The 20,207-nt window shown below is 37.7% G+C and overlaps 1 protein-coding gene across 10 annotated transcripts in view; it reads left to right on the forward strand.

The window, feature by feature from the left end:
- Positions 1-20,207, forward strand: part of LOC106061977 (neuron navigator 3-like) — a 474,243-nt gene that overhangs the window by 310,426 nt on the left and 143,610 nt on the right. For 8 of the 10 annotated variants that reach the window (XM_056032697.1, XM_056032701.1, XM_056032698.1 and 5 more), the window contains 4 exons: positions 2,167-4,707; positions 7,635-7,791; positions 8,303-8,545; positions 10,205-10,228. In XM_056032697.1, the coding sequence (XP_055888672.1) occupies positions 2,167-4,707; positions 7,635-7,791; positions 8,303-8,545; positions 10,205-10,228 (2,965 nt within the window). Of the gene's footprint in view, positions 1-5; positions 238-2,166; positions 4,708-7,634; positions 7,792-8,302; positions 8,546-10,204; positions 10,229-20,207 lie in introns of those variants that run through there. The other 2 variants (XM_056032706.1, XM_056032700.1) reach the window with 2 other exon arrangements.

A 20,207-nucleotide genomic window follows, 5' to 3' on the forward strand; every position in this document is an offset into this window, starting at 1 on the left:
TGAGGTGCTTGCATATCACTGAAAGGTTTAAGTAAAAATCTTATCGAGTATAGAATAACTTTCGTGAGAGATACGTGATCTAGATCTAGCTAGAGTTGTCTAACGTTAGAGTCCAGTAGGCCTAAACAGAATGTTACGACCAAAAAGAAACTGTTGGAATAGACCTATTGTGGATATAGGACTAAACTTAAGCGTACATGGATTCTAGCGAGGAATTGGATGTCTCCGATTGTAATGGTACAGATGATCTATTCTATTCTATTCTCTATTCTCTATTCTCTATTCTATATTCTATATTCTATATTCTATATTCTATATTCTATTCTCTATTCTATTCTCTATTCTATTCTATTCCATAATTCTTTTTATACGCCCTCGTTCCCACCTACCTTTGTCACCCAATTATCTCCCCACTTACTTTCCTTTCTCTGTCTCTCTCTCTTTGTCTCTCTCTCTTCGTCTCTCTCTCTCTTTGTCTCTCTCTCTTTGTCTCTCTCTCTCTCTGTCTCTCTCTCTTTGTCTCTCTCTCTGTCTCTCTCTCTTTCTCTCTCTCTTTGTCTCTCTCTCTTTGTCTCTCTCTCTCTCTGTCTCTCTCTCTTTGTCTCTCTCTCTGTCTCTCTCTCTGTCTCTCTCTCTTTGTCTCTCTCTCTCTTTGTCTCTCTCTCTCTTTGTCTCTCTCTCTCTCTTTGTCTCTCTCTCTTCGTCTCTCTCTCTTTGTCTCTCTCTCTCTGTCTCTCTCTTTGTCTCTATCTCTCTGTCTCTCTCTCTTTGTCTCTCTATCTCTCTTTGTCTCTCTCTCTCTTTGTCTCTCTGTCTCTCTCTCTTTGTCTCTCTCTCTGTCTCTCTTTGTCTCTCTCTCTGTCTCTCTCTCTGTCTCTCTCTCTTTGTCTCTCTCTCTCGTTGACTATCTCTCTTTGTCTCTGTCTCTCTCTCTTGGTCTCTCTCTCTCTCTCTTTGTCTCTCTCTCTCTGTCTCTCTCTCTCTTTGTCTCTCTCTCTCTCTTTGTCTCTCTCTCTTTGTCTCTCTCTCTCTCTTTGTCTCTCTCTCTCTCTTTGTCTCTCTCTCTCTCTTTGTCTCTCTCTCTCTCTGTCTCTCTCTCTCTTTGTCTCTCTCTCTCTCTCTTTGTCCCTCTCTCTCTCTCTTTGTCTCTCTCTCTCTCTCTCTCTTTGTCTCTCTCTCTCTCTTTGTCTCTCTCTCACTCCATACTAAATTGTATCCCTATTTCTCCTCTATTTGTTTTATTTTTGTTTACTCTTCCATTCTGTTCTTTGTTCTCATGTTACAACCCGTCTGCGTACTAAAGCTGACAAGTTGTCCTGAGTTGAAGTAATGTATCCACTGAAGTCCACATTCAATAACTTAGCCTCAAGTGATGCTGACCAAAAACAAAACTGAGATTTTCAAAACTAAAAAAATTAAATATTACGAGTCCCACATGTAACATCAATAAGTCGGCATGAGTCACCTGCGAATCACCTGTGGATTCTGACATACAGAAGAAAATAGAAACACGCAACTTTTTACCATCAATTTGCAATAACAAAAAGTCTGCATCAAATTGTAGCGATTGTCTCCCTTGTATATTTAAAACCATCTTTACCTCCCCTTCTTTATAATGTTTATTGTTACGAAGTGATTTTTTTTGGGTCAAGATAACTTTTCTTACATATCATTTCATATATACTTATATACTTTCATAAGAAATATACTGTGAGAACATTGATTAAAAATAAGAACAAATATGAAAGATGTATGACATATTGAACAGAATAAATTATTTATAACCTTTCTAACTTTGACCTCTCCTGGAGACAATATTTCATTTTATTAGCTTTTATTTTAAAACCTCAATAAAATATACATACACTCTACATTTGTAAGACAATGCATTAAAGTTTAGTTCTACTATTGTTTTCGTATGTGTGTGTGTGTGAAAATGGTGTCTTACTTGAACATTTTCTTACATATTTCTATTTTTAACTTTGCCCATTTTGAAAACACCAAATTTCGCCTTATATTGACTAAAGTTTATCATTGAAGAAATGTTATAAAATGATTGTATAAAATGTTTAACAAAACGTCATATCATATGCTAAGTTAAATAATACACCAAAAGCTAAGTTAAACATTTCAAATGTCTTCATTCTTTAACTTATTTGATTCCAGGGTCTTCGTCTTTGATCCCGTTACGGTCTGGTAATTCCAACACTGGCGGGTCAGTTCGTGCCACATCACCTGCTGCCCAACCCTCAGGCATCCCCACGCCGATCGGCCGGGGCATCCCCACATCTCGGAGCCAGACCCTCGCGGACAAGCAGTCGAACCGGACCAGCGCGGGCTCCACCACATCGACCTCCTCGTCCAAGAGTAACAACTCTTCCAAGCCGCCGTCCAGCAACAAAAATTCAATGTTGGACAAGTTCAAATTCTTCAAGGACAAAGACAAGGACAAGGAGAAAGACAAAAACAAAGGGGTGGTGAAGAGCACGTCCAAGAACAGCAGCACCAGCACCAGCACCACCAGCAGTAGCTCCAGAAGTGACAGTGACTCCAGAACGAGCAGTGATCCCTCAAAGTCCTCGTCTTTTACCAGTAGCCAGAGTTCCAGCTCTGGGGATCAGGGCGTACCCAACTTGCTTGGTGCCGCCTGTGCTTCACCTGCCAGCAATCCAGGCACGCCTTCTAAAAGCTCGAGCAAGTCGGGAAAAAAGTCCTTGGTGAAAGCTTTCAGTTCTAAAAAAGAGGCACCAGACACAGTTCCTCCTCCTATACCTAGTGCTGTAGGGTTAGGACCTCCAACAGGTGGTCCTTATCCTCAACAGACACAGGCAAGTAATGGGTCACAGAAGAACGTGTCTCCTGGTCAAAGTAGGAAGTCTGGATCAAAATCAGAAAGATCAGAGTCTCGTCAGCCTCAGCCTGATCCTAGGCTAGCGACCGCCAGTCCTACGCCATCGAAGAAAGCTTCTAAACTAGGGAGTCTTACGGGTATTCCCAAAACTCAGTCATCAACATCATCTAGTAAATCCTCCAAAGGCTCATCACCATCTGCCACAGTTGCGATTCCACTATCTACATCGTTATCATCAATTCCGGCATCTTCTGGGATCCCTAAGCCCAGTAAGTCGTCAGGAAAGCTCTCGAAAGAGGACAAAGCTCGAGCTGCAGCTGCAAGCAAAGAATATAACAAAACTCTTTACAAAGATTTACCTGGAGTAAATGTGCCAAAGACATTCGGTTCTAGCTCCAGCTCCAAATCATCGTCACTTTCATCCTCCCAAATGCAACAACTTCAACAGCAACAACAACAGCAAATACCACAACAGCAACTTCAACAACAAGCATATCAGCAATCTCAGCAGCAGCAGGCGTATCAACAGCAGCAGGCCTATCACATGAGGCAACAGCATTATTCCCAACAGGCTGCATACGCCATGCAGCAACAGCAGCAGCAGCAATATCAGGGATACCAACAGCATTATCCAGGCATGAGCCAGGGGTCATCCATTTCTGAAAGCCCTTACAGTTTGTCTCATGGATACACTCCACCTTACGCGCACAATCCTGGCTATGCCACACCAACTCGTGTTCCAACTAGTCCTCTGGTACAAAACGTCCACCCAAGGGTGAACATCCAGAACGTAGAGCGCCTCCAGCAGCAACAACAACAGCAGCAGCAAAACCAATCTGTTGAGCAGACCAGTGCCTTTATACCGTCCCAATCTAGAGGAATGAACCAAGCATCCCATTACGTGCCAGTCACCATCCCTGCCGTCAATATGGATACGCATCCGGCAAATGCTTCATCCTCAGGAAGATCGATGAAACAGACTCTTCCCCAAAGCCCGATGATGAGTCCCAATTTGAGCCGACACAACCCGTCGGTCAATGTAGTAAAACCAACAATGTCTACATCCACGCCCACTACCTCAGTGCAAAAGTCGAACAAATCCGACAGTAACACGCAAACGAACTTGTCCGTGCTCCACAGGTCAGCCACTCCTAAACAATCTTTAACACCAGATTCCAGCAGCAGAATTAACTTAGCTGAATGCTCTCCGATCTCATCCACAAGGCTTACTTCCGCCCCTTCGTCTCCTTCCATGTCCCACAAACTAAATAAATCTGCCGCCGATAAACTAGAAAGATCTCAAGATAGCCCAACGATAAACTCAAGCCCCAAATGTTCCACCCCAGACAACGACCTCGAAAAGCCGAACAAGGTCACTTCCAGCAGGGAGAACCTTCTCAGCGCTAAATCAGAGTCTGACCCGCCTCCCATGTCAGGGATGGCCAAGCCAAGCATGAAGGATACTTCCAGCGCTGCACTGGACAAGCCACTGACCACTTCAAGCACTAGCTCCCCGAAGCTTGGCGTCAAGATGTTGGGCTCGCACATCACCAAGAACGCCAGTAATGTCGCTGTCGTTCAGCCGCGCCCGGGGGAAAAGATGGAGACGACTTTTGACGCCGAGGTCCGCACGGAAACAATTCACAAGCTGAACTCCGACACTGAAAAAACTCTGTCCGCTAAAGAAACGACTTTCCTGACTCCCGATAAGGACGAGAAGACATTGTTTGTGGATGATTCCGGGGAAGCTATGGATATTAAACCTATGCCTCCCATTATGAGAGCTTTGCCTTATGGATATTTCCGTGGATATACTGGATATGGTGGATTTAACAACAGAAATTTCCATATTCCAGGTAAGAAAAAAAAATAGTTAAGATACTTACTCATTTTAATATGATAGTCTTTGGTCTACTGGTCCCCTTTATGCTTCCACGGAATATATGGTCATCATTTATGATCCTCATTGTAGGCCTGCTGGATCTCGTTCAGTTTTACGACATTGAATCTTGTAAACATTACGGAGCTAAAATCAAGACTTAGAAAAAGGCTTAAGAAGACAAACCTGGTATACAGTTTTATAAAAGATGATAGTTATACTTATATATTCGCCTAGATAATAATAATAATAATAAAAAAAGACGTCGGTAAAGCGACTCTGTTTCATTCAAATAGAAAAATAATATGAAAAAATACAATGTTTGGAGTGGGTTATGGCTCTCATTTTTTTGTGAGGTATTAATTTTTTTCAGGATCGATGCTAGTTTAATTCTCCCATAGAACAACCCAATTTATATTATTAATGTGACCTGTTGATATTTCCTTGTAAGTAAAATACATAACCATTGGAGACAGTAGCAAGAACATCATAAGAAATAGGGTTAAAGTGTTTTTACGTTGACAATCAATCCTATTCGCTTTCCTTGCAACTAACTGATTTTTCTAGGTTGTTTTTTTTTTTCTTTCCTTTTTTAGCTGACCCCTAAAGGGGGAAAATCCGCTATTAGTGTTGATGTGCTCTGTCTGTCTATCTGTCTGTCAAATTTAGATCTAAAAAACTGGAAATGAGATTGAAAATGCGATTTAATGATTTTTTTAGAGCTTATAAAGTTTTAGTTTCACGGCTATTTTTCTATAATCTAAAAGTAAAATAAATACATAAGCCAATAAAAATTCATTTTTTTTTATATCTATCTAATATTAAATATCAATTAGGGAGATGTGTATTTCAGGTCTGTTTTGTTTGTTTGTTTGTTTCACTTATTATGTTTACAGTATTCTTATTTCTAAATTAAAGTTAGTTAGATAGATAGATAGATAGGTAGACAGATAATTTCATACTCACCTTTACACAATATACTTATGTATATCCAAATGGATATATACATATACTATATTGTCTGCCGTTGTAAAAATATCACACCCACAATTCTGAATGAAAGTCTAGTTGAAGGGGGCCAATAACTCCAAAAATTTCCAAAAGGTGACAATGATGTCATCATCGTGTTAACAAAGAATAAATAATATAAATGATGAAATAAACTCATTTAACGACACTCAAGTTTCACTATTACATTATACATCTAAACTCTTAGAGCTGCACCATTCGAAATGTTTCAAATTTCGATAGATTTGTAGAGAGTAAGGGAGGTAATCCAATATTATATGAATGAAATGATTATATTTGAATTCTGTCCCTTACCTTTCATCTCTTTTACTAGAGAAATAAATATTTGAAAACAAATATACATTTAAAGGCAAAATGAGGGTCATTTTGTAAGATATATTTATTCTAGAAACAGACTTACCATACCACCGAAAGTTGAATCACACTGTCAGCTCCACGGCTCCAACATATAAAAGATGTGTTCATAGGTGCAATGGTCACATATGGTTGTCTACCACAGAGGTCCTCACACCTTTTTGACCAGAGAACCCTTTAAATAGTCAAAACTTTGCCACAGACCCCTTAGTGAAAAACTACATAAATGCATAGTATATAAATTTGGTCGTCAAAGAATAGTATATGCGTGACATCTAAAACAGCAGTGAGGGACGAGTTGATTATTATCAAAATTATAGGATCAGATAAGTTATTTCAATAGTATACAATTTTAATATTTCTGCTTCCGTCTCATGACCCCCGGGGGTCCGCGGAACACAGTTTGAGAACCACTGTTATAGCAGAATGCTTTATTTGCTTTTAAAATTAAGAATACATTTTGTGTGCACATACTTAAAAACCATTTTAAAACAAGGGAAAAAAAGTCTGTTCATGGAGCTGATGGTGCAAATAAACTTGTTCCCGTTCTCAAGGAAGCAATGTCAAATATAGTCTCTGTTACAAAAAAAATCAATAGACCCCAAAAGATCCTCATATAATTCCAACCCAGCTAACTGCAATTACCGCTTACCGATAGGAATGTCCTTCCGAGTTTGTATTTTTACAAACCATAAATCAACTTATTCTATCTGTCTGTCTGTCTGTCCGTCTGGTATACATTTTGTACACCCATTCTCGGATTAAGTTGAAACTTTAGCACAATTATTTATTGGCTAAGACAGTACATGAATTAATAAAAAAAATAGCCAATTAAATACTGGTTGTTAAGTATTTTATTTGATATTGACAAGAGAGATTAAATCTTCAGCATTCACAGATATCGTTAAATTATTTTGGGTTTTGTCCTCTTAGGTAATGTACACGTTATGTCTCTCACACCCATTCTCAGATCAAGTTGAAACATTGAAACAATTATTTATTGCAACTAACAAAACATGATTCAACTAAAAAAAATTAACCTATCAGTCAATTAATTGTTGGTAATTAAATTATCTTGTTTGATATCGAACAAGGGAAATAACTTCTAAATTAGAGAAAAATATTGTTGTAAGTGCGGAGTTCTTAACCTTAGATAAGCATTGTCTTGTTTATAAATTAAAGGATTTTTTTTTTATATCTTGCTTCTTCAATAACTTTAAAAAAAAGTGGAAAAAAAAAATAAAGGTAATAATAAAGATAAATGGTAAAAACTTTGGAGTGCATGTGACACTTTTACAACAAATGTGCAAAGTATATTTAAAGAAAAAATATTTTGAAATGTTTTTGCAATATGCATAATTTTAAAAGTCAGATGTTTGTGGAGAGACTAATATAGAGTTTACGTCTAGAATCTTTTAGCCTTTGTCTGATTAATAATATATTTTAAGTAGACCCAGCAGTGGGCTGGATGACTAGAAGTGTTCGAACCCCCAAGTACTACATTTCTTTCCCTCTGTTCAGGTATCTCAGTCCCAACAACGGCGATGTACGCCACCAGGACGGCTAGCGCCCATGGCCTGGGGATGCCGCGCCCCTTGGTGGAGCCAGGTCAGACCAAGTTCTACTCTGGGCAGATTAAGAGGACGGGGTCCACCAACGGTCCAACGTCCGCCTCCAGGTAAGTTACGCCGTAACATTAGTTCTGTAGACTCAAAAGCGGACTTCCTAGAGAACTCCCTCGAAGGTCCGTGACTTCTCAAGGTATGTAGGAATCACTATACTATGACATATGCAGTACTAGAAATACGTAACAAATATGAAAACAAATATGTATATCACTATGTTCTTTGAATAGTCACAAAAACTCGGATATGTACAGACACTACTGTTTTTTACAGCCCCCCATCCCTTTCAGTTATGAGCCATCTTACTAGAAGCTCATTTAATAATCATTTTACCAGAAGGCCAACTTCTAGAAGACCCTTAAGTTAAGACTTTTTATTTATACTAAAAGACTATTGCGTTGAGATTTACCAGTAAACCCATAAGTTTGATATCATTTTAATAGAAGGCACTAGTTTATAATCATTTTAGGCCTTGTAATAATTTTACCAGAAATCTATTAAGCATAGAATCGCATTTATAATCAGGCGGAAAACAACAAATAATAATGTGTCTACTTGTTACAGCGATGCTGACTACGCCTCTGAGTCGGACACCTACGACTATGTCTCCGGCTACATGTCGGACGGGGACATCCTCAAGAACAACCGGAACAACGGCTGCAGCAGCGGCGACGAGTGGACCAGCGGCTATCTGAGCGAGGGCGGCGCCTCCCTCTACGCCCGCCGGCTGCAGCAGAGGTTCCGCGAGGGCATGCAGGCGGTCAGGGAGTGCATGCAGAAGAGTAGCGGCATCATGGACGATGACAGGTGAGGCAGCCTCCCCCTCTTCCCTAAACATTCTACATTTTTTTGTGTTTGCAGCCTTTGATCTGAGGGGTAACAATTTCCCCATTTAGGTGTTGTGATCTATGGGGCCGACGATATAAAGGTCATCTGTTTAGTGTGGCATACTGTTAACGAGGGTGTCATGTGGCCAGCACAACGACCAAACTTTACTTTTCCCCAACTAATGTCAGGTGCCTATAAGAGTTGGGTGATCTCAGAGGCACCCAAAGATCCTGAAATTAAAAATGCCAGTCTTCACCAGGATTCGAATGGTGGACCCCTGGTTCAGAAGGCAAACGCTTTATCATTCAGCCACCACACCTCCTTTGCTGAGGGGTAGTTCAGTATAACTAAAGTGGTTGCTGTGGGTGGGGAATAGGGCTCTTTTTCAGGCATATCATTAAGTGAAAAAAAAACAAACCAATATGCCGGCTGTAGTAGAAACTGTTGATGGCGGCGTAGCAACCGTATGAAAATGTAAAGATACCCACAGGGGCATTCACCAGGTTTTAAAACTGTGGAGTGTTGGTCAGTTGGTGATCCGGCGTCCGCCTACATAATCCAGCAGGAATATCTTCTGGGGAAAGGATTCGATTTACAAAGGTTTACACGTTGTACTTTACTTCTGCATTAATCAGTCTTCACTTCCAGTCAAAGCGGGTGGAGGAAGGACTTCATTTATAAACGGCACTGTTGGTGAGGCATGCTAATCTTGAACCAAGGTCCAATACTTCCTCGCTGTAGACATGCATTTGACTAAGAACTGAACTATCCATTCCCCCCCCCCCTCTTCAGATGTATGTTGATGGCTTTCCTTCGGAAAACGTTCTCCAATGAAACATCTGCTGAACTTTCCTACTACTATGGTTAGTAATACAGTTATTATTAATATCATGAGGAGGCACAAAACAAAGAAAATATGGGGAATTTGTACTTACAGATTCAGCGGTTATGGAATTAGTCTAAAATAATCATATATATATATATTCTGCTGTTGTATCGACTGGGGGGATAAAATTTTTTTGGTGGATCCGCTGTATAGAGAAAAGTAAGTCTGGATAAGCTTTGTTTTTAAAAAGTTATGTTATAATCTCAGTGTATTCGGCTCAATTTTTATTTTATTTATATGTCAAAATTGAACTTCAATTGAGTTTCCTTGGTGTTGTTTCATTTGTCATGATAATCCCCCCCCCCCCCACCCCTCTAACGAACTCCTGTAAATCATATTGTTGATATGTATAAAAAAAGAAATCAATTTTGTTGATTCTTTTATAGTATCCAAATTAGACAGTAATCAATTTGATCAGGTCACATTGTTACTGTAACCATTTTTTTTGTTGTTGTTGCACAAGTTTTCTTTCTTTTGTTTCTACCGATTTAAAAAACAATTTAACAACAATCGAATGTTCCTTTCAAATAAATATTTTATAACCCCGATGATTGCAATGTAGCCAAAATGGATGTTGTCCATCCGTGATTTTATCTCTTGAAATTTTTTTAAAAACTTTTAATTAATGATGTCATCATTAAAGTTTATAGAGAATTCATATTTCTTATTATTTATAATTATTTTTATTTATCTTTTTTACGACTTCTAGAATATGAATACGAAATGCATGATACCATATAAATTATTTTCAGACTTTTCAGGCGAAGAACGGTTCGGTAGGATTTTGTTCATATTTCTTTTTTTTTTCTAACTGGTACCGGTATACTAGATTCTGGGTGAAGAAGAATAACTCATGTAATTCCATGCTGGAGTTTCACATGTATTGGGTTATTTGCTCTTTATTTCGATTTCAATGACATATTTGTGGTGGATTCTTAGAAGTATTCTTCTTTTAGCATTAGCGCACTTAAAACAAATGCACTCAGCTTTTAGCTCAAATTACTAACAATTAACACACAAAAAAATGTAAAAAGTATACAATTTAATTGTTTTCTAACCCTATTCAGACTATTCTATTAAACGTTAAATAAACGTGTTCAGGCATAATAATTTACACCTATTGTATAACTAGTGAATATATTTCTTATATGTAGCTAAATTAAATTTCAAAGACTACAGCGTACATATTTAGCTTTAGCCAACTTTGGTAGTTACCGTCTTTTTTAAATAAAAAGTTTAATTGCTGATAATCTTGTACGGGTAATCTAATTTATATAAATATTTCATATAGGCATTTAATTACAGTAATGTTAATGTCTAACTTTAAAAAAAAAGAAATGGAGAACTTATATTTGATAAAATTGGAAGATTTTCTTACTATTGCCTTTGATAAAAATTATTACTGTGTTTCTCAATTTTTTTCTTTTTGGCTTTAAGTTTGATTATTATCTATTATCTACAGTAGGTCACGAGACTTTGTTGCTACGATTTTAGTGTTTTTTTTTTTTTTTTTGCTCAGGTAAAATTTGTATTAAACACAGGAATTAAACAGGATTTTATTTCACTTTTGAGGCACACTGCAATTGATTTGGTCTAACCTTTTCATTGCAATCTTTACTGGCGTTTTATTTAATGTTCTGGAATTGTACTTTTCAGTGCATTATTTACTGACGTTTTACTTTTCATTGCCTACTTTTACATTTTAACTGAACTAGACATTTATCTTCATTAAAAAACTTAACATTTAATAGAATCTGCTATCCTTATGACTTTAGTGATTATTATGTCTTTGTTTTTTTTGCCTTGTATGATTTATCATTAAATTAGTTTTCTTTATTGATGGAAATATCCGGTTTTACAGGTCGATACGGACATTTAACTTGTGCCTACCCATTTTCGTTCTGATGGTGGGGGGGGGGGGGCATATTCATTTTGACACGAGCAGAGGGCCACATCATCCCGCAAAATAGACTGTGACTTAATTATACAACAGGGACTGAGTTTTAGAGGGATAGGCGGTGCACGGGCCGAATACGGCCCTTAGGCTTTTTGCGATCGTGCTTGAAAATAATAAATTACACATTGTGGGAAGTGCTGTCAGTTTGGGTAACTTCAATAAAAAACCCAACAATTATGACTTGGGCACATAAACTCATCTTCTTTTTAGAAGCAAATCTGAATTTTAAAAGATAAGTTACTCACATAAACGTAACAAAAACATCGATATTATCTGAGTGGAGTATGAATTCTAGATCTAACCGTGTTTGCCCGTAGCCTGAAAATTTAATTTTGAAAAGCTGTTCATACTAATTTGCTTTAACTCTTCAAAATATATTTTCTATTGTGAAAGAGATAACATATAGTAAGGGAGAGAATTCAAATGTAATCGTTTTATTATAAGAAAATTATGGGATTACCTCCCTTAGTGGCATCTCTCATGGACACGTTTCTACATTGATAGTATTTATTCGATATGTCTAGCTTATATTATGATCGTTGACTGTATCTAAAATCGAATCCAGCAGTTTTACACACTGGTAGCCTAGCTAGCTACCCATTAAGTAGCAATAGTACACTTTACCAAGACGTACATCTGTTGTTCTGAATTCACGAAATAGAACTTATTATATCTATAGACAATTCAAAGTGTTTCATTTGCGTTGTATAAAAACATCAATTAGTTTAAATTCTCATTTTGACCTTTAATAACTTTTCAAGACGACTATGCTAATTTTTTTTGGACAGAAATCGGAATTATTTTGGTTAAAAAAAAAAAGTTCAGTTGGGGGGGAGGGGGGAGGCTATGATTTAAACATGAAAGGCTTTGTGGGCAGGGCCGCCGCGAGGATTGTGGCCGCCTATGTGCAAAATTTAAAAATATGCCGCCCTCCCCCTTTTTATCTAGAGTTTAAAAAAATCCACTAAAACTGAGCTGGACACTGTTCCAACAGTGACCTTTGATTTAGTAATCACATTAGCGGAGACGGTTTGAAATGTTTTGTAAAAATAGTTTTGACCTATTTGTTTGCATTCGCCTCTCGCACAAAAACAGACTCCATTTGACAAGGTCTTATTAGAAGATGAAAGGACGTCTCTTACTTAAGATAGTTGAATTGTTTAATAACATCGGTAATAATGGCATTTTAGAAGATATTCAGACATCGATTAATAACTACTAGGAAAAAAAATATTTTGTTCACCGCCCCCCTTCCTTGTTGTTGGTCAGTTGTTGGTCAGTTGTTGGCTTGTTACAGCTCCAATAAGCTAGTACAACTGAACCGATGTAGGCGTTTAATATTTTGTAATAAATAAACTTGAAATAACCTTGAGCTTGAGATTTAACTTGAGATGAGATTTAACTTGAGATGAGATTTAACTTGAGCTTGAGATTTAACTTGAGCTTGAGATTTAACTTGAGATGAGATTTAACTTGAGATGAGATTTAACTTGAGCTTGAGATTCAACTGAGATGAGATTTAACTTGAGATGAGATTTAACTTGAGATGAGATTTAACTTGAGCTTGAGATTTAACTTGAGATGAGATTTAGCAGTAATTGAATAAACTGAAAATTTAAAAAAAAAAGACGTCCTACTCTTTCATGTCTTAAAACCGTCTATCGTCTCACATTTGCACTGTTACTCTAATTTGATCATCGTCACTGCCGATCAATAGCTTAACCTCTTCTCACCGCTGCCCAGGAGACACACACACTCCATAACAACCTTTTTTTGTCGGGACGTCGCGCCCCCCCCCCTCCCGTCCACATGAGAGGAACTCGCTCCTCTCTAAGGGGAACCAAATGTTTGAGAAACGCCCTAGTAAAGATATAGATTATCAATAATTCAAAACATAATAGTAATAATTACTAATAATAATCCAATTCGGAATACTTACACGAGTTTTAAAAATAAAATACTAAAAATACCGTTACATTTAATTACCTATTAAGTAGACCTAATATTAACTATTTAAAAAGTAGATTCCGTTTTTTAACTGATTTGATTAAGTTTTACTACGAAAAAGAACTTTAGCTAAAATATATTTTAAATTAGAACAATAACTTAATTTAGACCTAAACTCTATAATCACCGAAAAAATATTCTACGCTAATCCAACAGCCATTAAAAATAAAAGTGAACATTGAATTTTTAAATACCGGTACTAGATCTATATCTATACTTACAGGGCGGGGTATTCGACTGAAAAGAAATATTACTAACAACCCGCGAAAATTCAAGGCCAGAAATGATTAGGCGCTTATGGAAAAACTGTGGGAATCCCTCGCACGCTGCTCTATTTTTTTGTTCTAAAGTTTCCAAAATAACTGCTTATGTATGAATATCGTTTATATTTTCAAAGGATAATGGATTAATTCGAATTTGTTTAACTCTTTCTCTCCGTATTATTTTCCACGTTCCGACGGAATTCTTCATTTTTGCTTCAATAACGTTTTCGTTTGTTATCAGAAAATGTTTTATTCGGTGTAGGGTTAAAGGGAATGCATGCTCTTTTTATACAACACAAAGTAAAGTTAATCAAACATTAATTTAATCTAATGAGTCAAATCGACAATTGTATCCCCTATTAGGAGTGAAAGAGTTAAAATATTTAAGTAATTTTTTTTTATTTTACTCAATTTAAAAAAAAAAGTAACCTTGGAATAATGATTTGGCCGCCTGCGTGCAACGCAGACATTGCACAATATGCAGCTGGACCCTATTTGATTGGTACAGTATGAACGGATAAATAAAAGACAATTTTATAGATTTGTGTTCACGTTTAGTCTCTGGTCATTATGAAATTGAATAATGCACAGCTCCACTAATTCCCAGAGAGCTAGCAGCCTCTCATTATCATGTTGGCCCTCACCCTCCCCTCATGTCCAACACAATACTCTGGGCACAAGTCACGTGCATAGAACTTATGCTTCTGCGACCTCGCACCAAAACATTGAACGAACATGGGGGAAAGGCTGGCTAGGGAGACCCGTGTTTACTCAGCGCTCTGACTCACTTTATGCTGATCACTCTCACTCTTAACTCCCATGACAATATTACGCGAAGTTGACCCCCCCCCCCTTCCACGGCTGTCCTCATTTCTTTTTTAGAAGCTAAACAAAATTTATTTTTAGGGGAGGGGAGGGGCTGTCCGTGACTGTTTAATGTATGCTCAATCTGTGTTAGGTCGGGGTAAGACAACTGAAAAGGGTCAGAGTTCAAGTCCGACTCTGGCAATGGAGATTCAAATTTTAATTATTATTACAGTGTGGTATAAAGGATCTTCGTGAAAGGAAAAAAAGAAACTGGAGCGTGGGGCGAGATGAGGCTGATTGTTCAATGTGAAGGCTACAGACGTACACCCACAACGAGGCCACTAGCTCCCTCTCTCTCTCTCTCTGTCTTTCTCTCTCTTTCTCTTTCTCTCTCCCCCTCTCTCTCTCCCTGTCATTTTCTGATCCCCGCTCTATCTCTATTTCACTCTCTTTCTCTCTATCTTTATGTTTGTGTAGATGTGTTTCTACAGCCTGGAGCATACCGGACATATCACTGGACATATCACTGGACATAACCCACAGTGTGGTTCGTTGTTCAAAAGTTCATTGTATCGATTATATATATACATATAAAAGTCTTGTAAACGTGATTTAATATCTGTGTTTTCCTGAGGATATAATACATTCACTGTCCATGGCAGGGACATTATTACTGTGACATTATTACTGTGGCCTAGGCTATGATACAACATCGCCATTAATGAGAGAAGCCAGGGCGTGCATGGATTTAGAATGACAGTACAAATCTGACAGCCTTTCAAATACTCTCTGTGACAGGTTTCTGATGACATTTGTCATGTTGACATGTCATTCTACAAGGTAAACAGGACATTTGGGCTACATATTTTTCTGTTTTAAATCTTTTTATTAGCTACTAAAATTTGGTGAGAAAATTAAAATAAAATAACGCTTTTTTTTTCTAACGCTTATAAATATTTTGTTGTTGTTGTTGTTAATGTAAAATGCTCTTGCAAGTCCTACAAGCATTAAAAATTACCTTTCTATGTTCAGCTGAAGTGTATTGTATAGGACCTTTCTATTGGAAGGGGGAGGGGATGCAATCCTCGTTGTTAATGCAATGCTTAGCTGGAATGTAGATCACCAGGACTTGAAAGGGCACAGACCTGATCTCTTAAGTGTCATTTCGTTATGAAGGAATCAAAACAAAGCTTCAACAGACGCAACACACAATGGTAACCTTGAAAACTGTAAAGATTAAATTGAACGCTTTGTATTATTTCATGACAATAATAACAGAGTTTAAAATACCACACTAATTAACTGACTAGATTTGTCTTCCCTTGTATATATCTCACCAATGTTCTTGTTACTGAATGTTCTACAGTAGTTGTTAATAGAATGATATAGTTAGTTGCTAGATATATCCACTGAAAACTAAACACTGAAAGCAACGTCTTCTATGCTCTAGCGACTTGTAAACAAATTAGCTAAACCAGTTTTGATGATAATAGAAATACACTTTGCACCATCTGCCTCATGGCTTATTGTTTTGGCATATACACATATATACATGTATACATTTTATTAACATTACTTATGTTACAATACAAAAAAGTGTTCTAACGATACACAATACTATCAGGTTGAACAATTTCATGTGTGTAATTTATTTATTTAAAACTGAAAATCATATTTAAAAAAAAACTAACAAAACAGAGTGAACAATGTTTTCCGATAGTTTGTACTCATAGCGAAGTACAGAAATATAGTCACTGAGGAGTTAATGCTTTCAAACAGAATGGTATAGGAGACACACACCATAAAGTAGTTGACCAGTGAGCCGAAGACTGAGAACCTGGGCTCCACAAACCCCACCAAGAGGATCAGGATCCCCGGGCTGTAGCACGTGACGTAAGTGGCAGCCATTGTGATCACCAGCGCGATCGTCGTCGCCGACTTTTTGCTGTTTTGGCGCTTGGCGTTTTCGCTGCTGTGTGCTTGCTGGCTTCGAAATTTCGACTGCAGCCAGAGCTTGAAGGCTAAAATAAAGCTAAAGAGGGAGACGGCAAGGAAGGTTCCGACCTGGACTCCCGTGTATGTCGACAGTATCGCGTTCATATCTGCTGATCCTCCGCCTTCCGAAAAAATCGCACTTAAAATTGTCCTGTTTAAGGTTATGTCATATTGCCAGTCTATCCGGACGCTTTGGTAAAACGGTATTAAGGTCACGGCCATGCCCACGATTATAACGCAAAGGAATAAGACCGTCACCCGTGTCGTGATGATGGCCTTGACCTTCAAGGGCAGGACCACGCACATGCAGCGCTCGAAGGTGATAAACGCCGTGACGCAGCTTTTAATGTGGCTCAGCACCCCACGCGGAAACGCGGCCACCACGTTGATAAAGTCGCCCGGGCTGAGAGGCAGGCCTGCGCCTGCGAAAGCCGGATTGTTGCACACGCTGAAGACCATCACGGTGAGCAGCTCGCCCAGGTCGGCCACGGCCAAGACGAAGAGGCTGATGTTGATGTTTTCGGAGAATCCCTGCTTGACGAAGACCCGCATGTTGATGACGTTTGCGAAAATTCCAAACAGGGCGAAAATTGTGTTGAGGTAAACAATGTTCAGCGTCACAAACAGTCGCCTGACGTCATCGCTGGCGTCATCGTCGTGGTCATCCATTTCTTTTTATTGTCAAAAGCTTTTTTTTTTTAAATTAGTCAACGGTTCTTTGTTTATTCGTCAACAGTTCTTAACTGATTATCAACAGTACTTTTTTATTTATTAATAGTTACTTGTTGCTTTCATCAGTACTTTTGTCACCTTGACAACAATTCCTTGGTCAACAGTTATTTTCCTTTATTTTTTTATCAAACAGCTCTTCGATACTTTGAAGCAGGGAACGTAATCAAGCTCTTTTTTTATGTCACGTTTTTATTCTGTTCTTTGTTTACTACTTTACAGAGTGATCTCTCCATTTCAGAACTGTTCTTTGTTTATCTATCAATAATTACATGTTTCATTTCATCAGTTCCTTGACACGTTGACATTTCTTTGCTTATATGCCGACTTTTCTGTGTTTAATTTTTATATTTGTCTAGAACGGCTATTTGTTTATTTGTTAATTTTTGTTTTCATCAACCCTCTCTTAATTTGTTAAAATTTATTTGTCAGCTCTTCGTTTAGAATTTGTCAAACTCTAAACTTAAAAGTTGTTTTTCTTTTTGTTTTCATTCTCTGTAATATTAAACTTCAAGAAAAAAACAAAACAAGCGTAGAAATGTAAGACTGCTGTTGTCCTCAACGCACTTTCATAATTTTTTTCCGTCTCGGTCTTTATAGTTTATAGTCTTCTTTTTAAATCGAAAATAATAATTAAATTAGGTAGTACAAAGTTGGCTGTATGTAATTAAAACATTAACATTGAGACGTCATGCAAGCAGGACTTCAGCAATCACTAGTATCTAATATTAATTAGCCGCTAGTTGGTTGTAATTTATCAATTACTGGTTGAAATCAATGCAGGCTTATTTTAATGACGTGGAAATCAAAGAGTTATCTAGAGACAGCTGGTGCACAGTGCAAATACTTTTAACATTTGATGACATGTCAATATATTGAGATAGGCAGTGACAGAGCTGTCTGCAGGTTACTGGGACATGCCAATGCATTGATAAACTTCTTTGTTCAATCTATTGGCTTTTGATAATTAAGACTAGGATGGTACTGTGCTCTATCCTGTTTGAATGAGAGCAGTACTGTTGCTCTTCTATCAAGGCTATCTTGATGAATCTGTGAGTCAATATAAAGATTGATCATTTTATTTGAGATAACAGCTTAAATGGCGCCTTCTTTTCAAGCGATATCGTATTTAATTTCAATATTCTTACATTAAACTCAACTGTATAATTACTTCTAATACTTTCAAAAGTAGTTCACTTTTAAACGGACACTCCATTGATTCGTGCATGTTAAATGTGGCTCAATAAATGTCCTTTACATTCTCAGTTCGCAATGCAAAAACATTTTCGAAAGATGGAAAGGAAAGGGCATGAGAGGGCTATTTTTCGGGTAATGAGGAACTCGACGCGCATGTTATATGTAGAGGTATATGGTATATCTGAGTTCTGTACACATAGTATACAACTTACCTTTACCTATCCCATATAGTATACAACTTACCTTTACCTATCTCTTAGTCTATTGGACCTTTGGGGCACCATGCCAGACTCGTTGACCGTCTTTCTCCATTCCTCTCTGTCTTTTGCCTTAGTTAGAACCTCTTTCAATGGCAAGCCCGTCCATTCTTTTATGTAGTCCTCCCATCGCTTTCTTTGCCTGCCTCTTCTTCTTTTTCCTGGTACTGTTCCCTTTAGGAATGTCTTTGCGAGCCCCGAAGATCTTGTAATCTGGCCATAGTGTACAAACGAGTCTTAAAAATAACTGAACACTGTCAGGAAATGTTTTTACATGTGCTAAAGAATGTTTAAAATTTGTGACGCTGACGAGACCAAAATATGCCAAGCTTTAGGTCACACCTTCCTTTTTTTTTTTTTTTTTGTTAACAATGCCGTCCTGGACATTGTCTTTTAAAATGCCATGATCTCGCACTTTTATCACAGCAATGAATACGTCTGCTCTCTGTCGTCTGAATCTGCGCGCGAAATTTGTTTAACACGAAATTCAAACCTTATAATAAAGATTGATTACAATAAAGAAAGGGGCGGCAATTGAAGATTGGCATTAACATTTTTTTTTTCGCATTACTTAATTAATACATTTCTGCAAAGAACATTGTTTGTAATTTTACTCATACAATGTTTTGAAAGTATTTTAGTACATTATTATTGAGTATAATACTGCTGTTAATATAACAAATAATGGTATTGTTATTGTGATAATTGCAATCGAAGCTAGTTTTATGAAAATTATTTTCTTTACATAAAGGGCGAGGAGAGAGAGAGGGGGATAGTCCCCGCGCATGCGTATTTCACATTTCCGTGATCACATGAGGTGTAACTGCTGTTGTCGAACAAGAAAATAAAAGTTTTTCATTCACGGAACTCCAAGCAATCAGTTAATGTAACAAAATAATGAACACAATTTACATGTTCAAGCTTCAAAACACAACGTGATACGGGTATGTGTAATATAAACATGTAACTACAAACCCACACCAGCTGCTTGGAATGACCAGGAGATAGCCTAATGGAGCTCCAAAAACATTACAAAATAGATGGACACAAGAACTCACCTCTGACCCCCAAAATCTGCTCATGAAAAGGTTGTTGCTCAATACAGCTCTGGCTTTTGAATGTCGTACTACTGTGCCGCAGGGGCCGCCTTGTTATTGTTATCTTAAAGATTCCACAACTTAATCATGGATAAAAAAAATTCGATAATCTCTTTAACTCTTTCCTACCAAGACTAGTATATTTTCCCTTTACAGTTAGTTTTAGACGAAAGATCTATATTAGAGAAGTTAGACTTACTTCGGTTGACTTTATTATGCACTAACCTAGATAGGAGCGTGTCGATGTAGATAACAATGCCAACTTCAAGTGATCTAGACTCATCTCTCAAGTTGATCGATGATGGAGTGCCATTCTGCTAAGCATTGGAAACTTTAGGAGGGTCAAGGACATTCGCTGTAGCCAAAATGTCGCTGCCGGTCAGGGATGAGTCACCGATTTCCTAACCACATTATCTATCTATCTATGTCCAGCAACACCAGTCCCC

The sequence above is a fragment of the Biomphalaria glabrata genome, chromosome 6 (genome assembly GCF_947242115.1).
Source record: "Biomphalaria glabrata chromosome 6, xgBioGlab47.1, whole genome shotgun sequence".
Lineage (NCBI taxonomy): Eukaryota > Metazoa > Mollusca > Gastropoda > Planorbidae > Biomphalaria > Biomphalaria glabrata.